The 9,792-nt window shown below is 40.8% G+C and overlaps 1 protein-coding gene across 1 annotated transcript; it reads left to right on the top strand.

Moving 5' to 3' along the window:
* Positions 1–3,526: 3,526 nt before the first annotated feature.
* On the top strand, positions 3,527–7,850 carry LOC307253736 (tripartite motif-containing protein 16-like). The gene is made up of 3 exons (XM_080031881.1): positions 3,527–3,695; positions 5,030–5,754; positions 6,313–7,850. Exons 1-3 carry the CDS (start codon positions 3,547–3,549, stop codon positions 7,116–7,118), a joined length of 1,680 nt encoding a protein of 559 aa, XP_079888007.1. The 5' UTR covers positions 3,527–3,546; the 3' UTR covers positions 7,119–7,850.
* The last annotated feature ends 1,942 nt before the right edge of the window (positions 7,851–9,792 follow it).

Here is a 9,792-nt window from a genome sequence, read left to right as displayed (position 1 = left end):
GAATGACAAACACTTGACTATTGGAATAACCTGTTCGAAAAGGAAAATTCTAAAAGAAAAATAATAATAGGAGAAAAGTATGATCTAGGGTTGTCTCAGGACATGATTGCTTCACCCACATGCACCGCAGTGTCAGCGACGTGAATTAAAACTTAATTAACCAGACCTTAATAACACAGGATTGATGACATGCAAGCTTTAACACACACACACACACACACACACACACACACACACACACACACACGCACACACACACACACACACACACACACACACACACACACACACACACAGCTCATCTCATCAGCGGCCAGCCAAGACGCTCGCCAATAAATTGTGAAGTAAACAGACGATTAAGGGCCCACGAACCACTGCTCCGTTATTACAACCCACCATTTAAAGCTATAATGCGTAACTTATATGAGTTAATTCTGAGTAATTACAACAACACTGTCGGTGCATCGCCATCTACATGAGGTAAAGCCTTCAGTGATGGCACATGGATTTTATACCTTCTGCTGTACGTCCAGGTTTTTTTTCTCAGCAGTAGAATCAACAACTGAAACATTTCTTGGGCTCTTCTTGGGATTGTTCTGAGCTCCTGCACCCGTGTCAGGGGGGGGGGGGACACACCAGTTTGTAAACGCTGCCATACTGAGAAATACAGAGAGAGTTTTGTGGAGCTGATAATAGGCTTAATCAACTTTGTGTCAACTCATTTGGCGATGGCTTTAATGTAACCGACATCCATGCATATGAAAATGTAACGCACTATAACTTTAAACTTCATTAACCAGGCCTTAATAACCCAGGATTGATGGCACTCCAGCGTTAACACACACGCACTCACACAGACACACACACACACACACACACACACACACACAGCTCACCTCATCAGCGACCAGCAAGACGCTCGGCAATAAATAGTGCAGTAAACAGACAATTAAAAAAGCCCACATACGACTGCTACATTATTACAACCCACCGGTTAACCATCAGGGGCAAACCTCCTCGTTTGCGTCTCTGTGCCTGTAATCAGTGAGTTAGCGGGGATGTGCGAAAGGCTTGGTAACCATGGAGAGAGTGGGGGTTTAGGCTAATTTACAGTATCTCACAAAAGACAAAAGTGAGTACACCCTTCACATTTCTTCAAATATTTCATTATATCTTTTCATGGGACAACACTGAAGAAATGACACTTTGATACAATGTAAAGTAGTCAGTGTACAGCTTGTATAACAGTGTAAATGTACTGTCCCCTCAAAATAACTCAACACACAGCCATTAATGTCTAAACTGCTGGCAACAAAAGTGAGTACACCCCTTAGTGAAAATGTCCAAATTGGGCCCAAAGTGTCAATATTTTGTGTGGCCTCCATTTTTTTCCAGCACTACCTTAATCTGCTTTAACAGTGTAAGTTGAATAGTTCAGGATGTTGCACTTAGTTAACAGTTAGTTTACAAATTAACAACCGTTAAATACCAAATATATAATATTATTTAAAAAAAAATCTGGTTTCTTAAAATATAGATTCTTGTGATTGATGCATTTTCATAAATTATGTGATGTGTTAAATATGATAAACAAAATTATACATAAAAGTTTAGTATTGTATCAGTACTTCATACACCTTTTGTTTGTTTTGACCGTTAATGGGAAGGATTTTTGCTATGTTTTTGTATTGTATTGTATTGTTATATTTGGGGAGAAAAGTGGGTAAAAATGGATAAAATGTTGGTACTGTTTGATGTTATTGTAGTTTCCTCAATAGAAATACACACTGTATGAAAGAAGAAAATTTAAGTTAATCCACTAGTTGCCCACAAGATGGCGCCACAGCACTGTGAAACGGCCGTAAAGGGAGCAACTGACAGAAACAGGCTCTGTGTTCCAATCCCCATACTTCCCTACTATTTAGTATGCCAGAAACAGATTGATGATGTCCCAATACATGCACGTCAATTGTAGTATGCTGAAAATACATAAATGTCCCTCTAACTCCAATAGCATTTTAGAGCATTCATCTTTATTCTTGACATTTCTCGTGAAAAAAGAATCTTCCTTATCTGATTTTTTTCTCTCTCCTGTCTGTGGCCCTAACACTCTTCTGTACTTTAGTATGTAGTGTAGTAAAAAGACTAAAACTCTTCTGTACTTTAGTATGTAGTGTAGTAAAAAGACTAAAACTCTTCTGTACTTTAGTATGTAGTGAAGTAAAAAGACTAAAACTCTTCTGTACTTTAGTATGTAGTGTAGGAAAAAGAAAGAGTGTGTGATTTGGAACGCAGGGAGAGATGCTGTTGTGATGACATCAACAACATGAAATGCATTTTCTGAAGACATTTCGGTGTGAATGCTGAAGCTGATGCTGATGCTGAATGAGCTTCACTGCTGAATGTTGATGAAGAACGAAGGATAAATATATATATATATTTTTTTTCTTTTAACCTTTATTTCTACAGGTAAATCCCATTGAGACCGGAGACTCTTTTTCAAGGGAGACCTGTTCCCATTTACACGTTACCATTCACACACAAACATAGCAGGTTAACTATCGACATTCACACGAGGCAAGGTGGGTGAAGTGTCTTGCCCAAGGACACAACAACCATGACACAGGTGGCAGGGCGGGGATCGAACCGCCAACCCTTCGATCATTGGCCGACCCGCTCTACCACCTGAGACACAGTCGCCCCAATATCTGAATGAACAGAATGGTTGAATAATACAATGCATGGTTTTCAAATGAATCAGCCTTGTTTAAAGGCATGTAAAATCAATGTATTAAAACCGTGGCGACCATTTTACTTTCCGCCATAGCCTAATTATGTATTTTTCCTCATAACTCCTGAACCAAACATATTAACACATAACTAGTGATGTCTACCCCTATGTTTTCATGGTCAGGGATTACTATGATACCACATACAACATCAGAAACAGTGAAGGTCAGTAGTTAAGGGTGAATACAATGTTTTTCCGAAAATGAAAGCCCAATATCCGAAACATCGCTTTGACATTATCATTTGGGCCTATGTTGCATAAACATTGTGTAGCATTAATCGTAGAGTGGCCCTTGTATTAATTTTACTCTGAAATAACTTGAATGGAACTTTAGATGTAGTCAGGTAGCTATTTAAAGCTATAACTACCTGCCTATTTTGTTTATTTAGGTAAAGCATTATGAAAAAAGAAATTGCATGCGCAATAAAGTATACAACAAAATTTGCCGTGCACTGTCCTGTTCCCTCTTGGGCTAAGAAGTTCCGGATGTTTCAGAAACCTAGAAACGCCCCTGGTATAAGCCATATGTTAAATGTGTAAATGCTATGCTGCATATTCAAGAAGAGGCTAGGAGGGAATCATCACAGTATACCAACTACAAAAAACTAGACCACACCACTGCCCCGCCCCCTTTAGAGCGACGGTTTGAAAATGGGCGGGACCAACCGATTCCTCCCCACACACACACATAAACACACACAGAGCTCACGCTAGCTGCAGTTTGAGGAAGTGAAGCTCAGACACACAGAGGAGAAATGGCGCAGCTCGGAGTGCAGCTGTACAGAGAAACTTTCTCTTGTTCGATCTGTCTGGATCTACTGAAGGATCCGGTGACTGTCCCCTGTGGACACAGCTACTGTAAGGGCTGTATCAAGACACACTGGGATGCAGAGGATCGCAATGGGTACGTACCTTTCATATACTATCTAGCTATGGTTCATACAGACTTTAAACATAAATATTCAAGGACTAGTAACCAGTGAAACTAAAGGGCATTCATGAAATGTATAGTTACAGTAGCCAGTAGTAGAAGTAGCCTTCTAAAACTAGACAGTATGTTTTTAGTATTTATCTCAAAGGGCCAACTCACACTTGGCCCGTGCCTTGTTAAGCAGGATTGTCCGTCCATGCCCTGTTTGCACTACTCTCATCTGGAGCACTGTGTATTTCAGACTTGGCCTGCGTTCCAAATCACATACTGTTTCTTTTTAATACACTACATACTAAAGTACAGAAGAGTTTTAGGGCCACGGGAGAGAATAAATAATCAGATGAGGAAGATGTCGTGGAAGTTGTTTTAATTCCTTAAACCTTGTGGGAATAAATGAACTGAAACTTCTCAATCTAAACAATTTAATAAAAGTAGATAAAACAAACAGAAATCAAAATGCGATTCAGCTGAAAAGGGTCTGACCACTCTTCCCATGAATGAGGGTAGGAGGAATGACAAACATCACTTCAAATTTGGCCTGCGTTCCAAATCACATACTGTTTCTTTTTAATACACTGTATACTAAAGTACAGAAGAGTTTTAGGGCCACGGGAGAGAATAAATTATCAGATGAGGAAGATTTATTTTTCGTTATGAATAAAGAGGAATAGGCTACTGCAAAATGCTTTAGGAGTTAGAGGGGCATCTGGGTATTTTTGGCACACTGCATTTGACGTGCATGTATTGGGACATCCTAAATCTTTTTTTGGCCTACTAAATAGTAGGGAAGTATGGGGATTGGAACGCAGGGTTGGTCTGACAATAAGATTGTATCATATGGTTTAAAATAAAGATTGAATGAATGTAAGTCATTAGGATTTTATCTTTAAAAAAGGGAAATGCAAAATAGACAAGATACTAAACTTTAGCCCTCAATCGTGCTTGGACACAATACCAATGTCTAGTGTAAGTCTCAGCTCTTTTAAATCAAGGCTGAAGACTTTCCTGTTTCCCCTTTAACATTTTATTTTTATTTTATTTCAATGTTGTATTACTATTCATGTTTTTAATTCTTTTTTTTATATGTGTATTCTATACTTGATGTATTTTAATCTTGCTCTAAAGCACCTTGACTGGCCCTTTGTCTGAAATGTGCCTTAGAAATAAACTTGCCTTGTTACCTCTTGTAAGTGCTAAGTCAGCCTGGTCTATAAAAAGCAACATTTTCCAGTAATGTCTTCAGATTTCAAGCAAATTTAAAACCTTGAAAACAAGATTTAACAAAAAGCATTTTCTATACGTTTCAGACTCTCTACTAACAGCTGCCCTCAGTGTAGGCAGACCTTCGACACAAGGCCTGTGCTGGTGAAAAACACCATGTTGGCAGATCTAGTGGAGGAGCTGAAGAAGACTGGAGTCCAAGCTGCTCCTGCTGATCACTGCTATGCTGGACCTGGAGATGTGGCCTGTGATTTCTGCACCGGGAGAAAACTGAAAGCCTTCAAGTCCTGTCTGGTGTGTGTGGCCTCTTACTGTGAGAAACACCTCCAGCCTCACTATGAATTACCTGTTTTTAAGAAACACAAGCTGGCGGAGCCCTCCAAGAAGCTCCAGGAGAACCTCTGCCCTCGTCACAATGAGGTGATGAAGATTTTCTGCCGTACTGATCAACAGTCTATCTGTTATCTGTGTTCAATGGACGAACACAAAGGCCACGACACAGTGTCAGCTGCTGCAGCAGAACGCACTGAGAGGCAGAGAGAGCTGGAGGGGAGTCGACTAAACATCCAGCAGAGAATCACAGACGTAGAGAAAGATGTGAAGGTTCTCCAACAGGAGGTGGAGGCTATCAATGGCTCTGCTGATAAAGCAGTGGAGCACAGTGAGAAGACCTTCGCTGAGATGATCCGTCAAGTCCGGTCCAAGCAGAAAACTGAAGTGAGTCGAGTCAGAGATCTTCAGGAGAAGCTGGAGCAGGAGATCACTGAGCTGAAGAGGAGAGACGCTGAGCTGAAGACGCTGGCACAACACGGTAGGAAATTGTAACGTTTTCCTAAAGATTATTTTGGGGTATTTTTCATCCTTAATTGATAGTGCGGAGAGACATGATGATGAAATGTGTCAGAGAGGGGAATGACATGCAGAGAACGACCCGGGCTGGATTCTAACCCGGGTCTGCTGCGACAAAGACTTAGCCTCTATTGGGTGGTGATCTAACCACTTTTTATCAGGGGCTGTATTTGCCCCTGGTAATATTTTTCGGGGGAAACTTTTGATATAATTTCCAGCGTAAATGTATCAAATGTTGGGAAATACCTTCTTCCCAGGGAGCCACCAGGGTTCCAAATCAAATTTAAGAATTTAAAAGACCTATTTAATACCACTTACAGTAAGATATAATTCCAACTGCACTCCCATACAAGTTTAAAGGATATAATGGAGGAACAGTATAGATTCGATTTTTGTGTCTATCAAAGTACTACTGATGCCTAGCTGTCTTTTTTCAACTCTGGCTTTGCAAAAGCATATATTTAGCATACTGTTAAAATCACCAAATAAATAATTGTCTATTTTACTCTTTCACACACAGAGGACCACAACCAGTTTCTACACGACTACCGCTCACTCTCTGCACTCAGTAAATCTACATCCAGCATCAACATCCGTCCTCTGAGATACTTTGAGGACGTGACAGCAGCTGTGTCAGAAGCCAGAGAGAAGCTACAGGACGTCCTGAGAGAGACATGGACAAACATCTCACTGACAGAGACTCAAGTGGATGTTTTACTGCCTCAACCAGAGCCCAAGACCAGAGCTGACTTCTTAAGATATTCACGTGATATCACACTGGATCCAAACACAGCATACCCATGGCTGTTATTATCTGAGGGGAACAGGAAAGCTACATACATGAGGGAACCACAGTCTTATCCTATACACCCAGACAGATTCACTGCATGGTCTCAGGTCCTGAGTAAAGAGAGTCTGACTGGCTGTTGTTACTGGGAGGTGGAGTGGAGAGGGAGAGCAGCTTCTGTAGCAGTTGCATACAAGAATATCAGGAGAGCAGGGGATTCATATGACTGTGCATTTGCATTAAATGACAAATCTTGGGCGTTAGAATGTGACACAGACGACGGTTATATCTTTAGGCACAACATTGTAGATACTATCATCTCAGGTCCTCTGTCCTCCAGAATAGGAGTGTACCTGGATCACAGTGCAGGTGTTCTGTCCTTCTACAGCGTCTCTGAAACCATGACTCTCCTCCACAGAGTCCAGACCACATTCACTCAGCCACTCTATGCTGGAGTTTATCTTTGGGAAAATGGAGACACTTATAATGGAGACACTGCAGATGTGTGTTCAGCGGTTCTCAATTATTTTCTGTCATGAAATTTCTGTCCCTCCCCTAGGCATCCATCTGTATTTTCATCCCTAAAGCTCCTTTAAAAAAAAAGGTGCTCAGAGGAACTTTCAGGTTGTGTTGATTCTTGCACCTCCTTTGGATAAAAGCAGTAGTGTTTTTACCACGCCAGCTGTTGTTCCTGGGTGAGCGTATACCCATGACAAAGGCATTAATAATAACTATATGAATAGCATTCTTAACACTGATGGTCACGTTTGCTGTTACATGTAATTTATGATCATCAGAGGAAAAGTTAGAGTGTTTCAGAAATATTTAGAAGTTCCTCGTAGCACCTTTTTAAAGCTCCCATATTATACACTTTTCGGTTCTATTATACACCATATTATATGGTCTTAGTGGTCCCTAATACGTTTTTCTTTAATTGTTTGCTGAAAAAAACTTTCAGATAATTTATTGTACTATGCTGATGTTCAGCTAATCTCACAATGGCCTATTTTTTAAAAAGAGCTGCAGCTCCCCTCGTAAATATACAATCTTTGATCTCCCCCCGCCCCCTGTCCAGAAGCGAAGCCGGATACGCCTCGCCCTCTGTCTGTCAGGGCCGTGGACCAATAAGAAATAGGGGTGTGGGCTGCACAGTGGAAGCTTCTGGCTTTCCAGTTTGTGAGGTCAGAAAAGGGGAGAATTCTGACTGGAGTATATTGAGGGGGAGGGGTGGGGGGTTCAGAAAAGGGGAGAGTGAGAAAAGGAGAGATTGCTATTTTTTTTGATATTTTGGCAGTCTCTAGGCACACCGTGGACGCATGGATATGTTGGAACACATTTAAAAAGTGCATTTAGCATAATATGGGACCTTTAAATCCAAATCCACACAATCTTTCTAACTATGTCATTTGGGGAGTGAGTTGCCTAATCGTGTGGAAGCAATTTTATATTGAGTGGTCTGTTTTGCTCTTGTCCCTACATTCATAGTATTCCCTCTCAGTGATGTAACTTTCTATTGTAATTGTATCATTCTGATGGGGGTTGACACGCCTAGGTGATGGGGGCTTAGGGTGTGTGTGTGTGTGGGATTCAAACTAAAGCCCATCGTATCATTTGCATCATCTTGTGAGTTCCTCAAATTAGCATCGCATTATCTCCATTGTTATTCTACCTATCGGACCATTTCAACCATTTTGTATAAAGCTTCTCCTTGTGTGTAAACTGCTCAGCCACACCCATGGCATTGCTCTGAGCATGGTGCTCCACACACACACACACACACACACACACACACACACACACACACACACACACACACACACACACAGTCAGTCCTGAGTATGGTGCTCTGGTCTGAATGCTGAACCATTATCACCTGTTCTGTCTTTTGAAACCAAGTAAAGATTTGTTTTCATATATTTGACTTTAGTGTTTTCTTCAACAACAAAAAAACTTCTTCCACAATAGTAAACATCTGGAAAGAGTTGGCCGTATTTAAATCAGTCCAAGTTTAAGATATTGTCATTTAAGTTTGTTCAACTTTACAGAAATTAGGTTGAGTTTTAGATGGGACCAGCTGTGTTTCTCTTCCCTGCGGCCTCGTACCTACGACCAAATCACAGCAGCGCTGATATAGAGCGACAACATGCTCCCTCTCATGTGCTATTGCTTAAATATCTTCTAATTCATCTGACAGTGTGTCCAAATAACTTTTTCATACAAAATTCTTCAGATTTAGCCTCTTAATTTTCCTCTCAAAGTGCACCAGATTCATGCATTTCACTTTAAAAAGTTTTAAAAAAATCTCCCTACAACTATTTTCACCCAGCTGGACATTGGAGGCAATAGCAGAAAACATTGGGTGTGTGAATGACATTTAACAATAGGTAATGATTTGGTCAGCCCTAGCATTGGAGAGGGGACCCCCTAATCAAATTCTGCTTGGGGCCCCATGAAGGCTTGGGCCGGCTCTGCTGAGATGCTTTGTGACAGTTTAGATTTAAAATGTTTTATGTGAGGTTTCCAGCAGAGCTTGAGGTCTATTGTCACACCTAGGAATTTATTTACATACACTCTTTCAATATTAACCCTCTGAGGTCTAAGGGTATTTTCTCCGATTTAACATACTTCTATAAATAGGGGAGAACGGGGTAATTTGTCACATGGGTTGGATGTCACATTCGTTATATCTCGCCACCAGAGCGCGCTAGCTCTGAAATGTTGATATAAAAAAGGTCCAGAATTGGGATCAGAGGTCACATACATAGACTTCCTTGGAGGAAGACAGCTGCATTTCAGGTGAGAGGATGTTTTGTGTTTTTCATGTCAAATTCAAAATATTTTGCTTCTCAGTATTTTTCTTCTAGGCTTTTACACAATGGGTTTATAACAAAACACTTGTTACCCTCAGAAAGTGTGAAGGATAAGCTATAGTTTAGATTGTTGTTAGCAAGCTAATTAGTTGTCAGATGGTTGTTGGCCTTGATGCTAGCAAGAAATTCAGGTTGGGGTTGGTCGTCAAATTTTTTGGGGGGTTGGTTGTCACATGTTATCTCAAGGCTGCAGCCAGAAAAGGAACCCAATAACGAAAGAAATTGTCAAGCTGTATCCTCACTGACACCCCAGAGAAGGAAAGAATAGAGCAGGAAAAGGCAGCTAGCAAGCAAAAGAAAAAAGGGCAACAAAATCAAAACAACCCAGTGCATCCCAAACTAG

Source organism: Ammodytes marinus (assembly GCF_949987685.1).
Source record: "Ammodytes marinus genome assembly, chromosome: 1".
NCBI lineage: Eukaryota > Metazoa > Chordata > Actinopteri > Uranoscopiformes > Ammodytidae > Ammodytes > Ammodytes marinus.
Note: the sequence above shows the minus strand (reverse complement) of the source record. Positions and strands in the feature narration are given on the sequence as shown.

Coding starts and splice junctions, on each gene's coding strand:
- LOC307253736 (XM_080031881.1), top strand. CDS start 3,547: ATGGCGCAGCTCGGAGTGCAGCTGTACAGAGAAACTTTCTCTTGTTCG. Junction 3,696..5,029: donor GATGCAGAGGATCGCAATGG/GTACGTACCTTT, acceptor TATACGTTTCAG/ACTCTCTACTAACAGCTGCC. Junction 5,755..6,312: donor GAAGACGCTGGCACAACACG/GTAGGAAATTGT, acceptor TTTCACACACAG/AGGACCACAACCAGTTTCTA.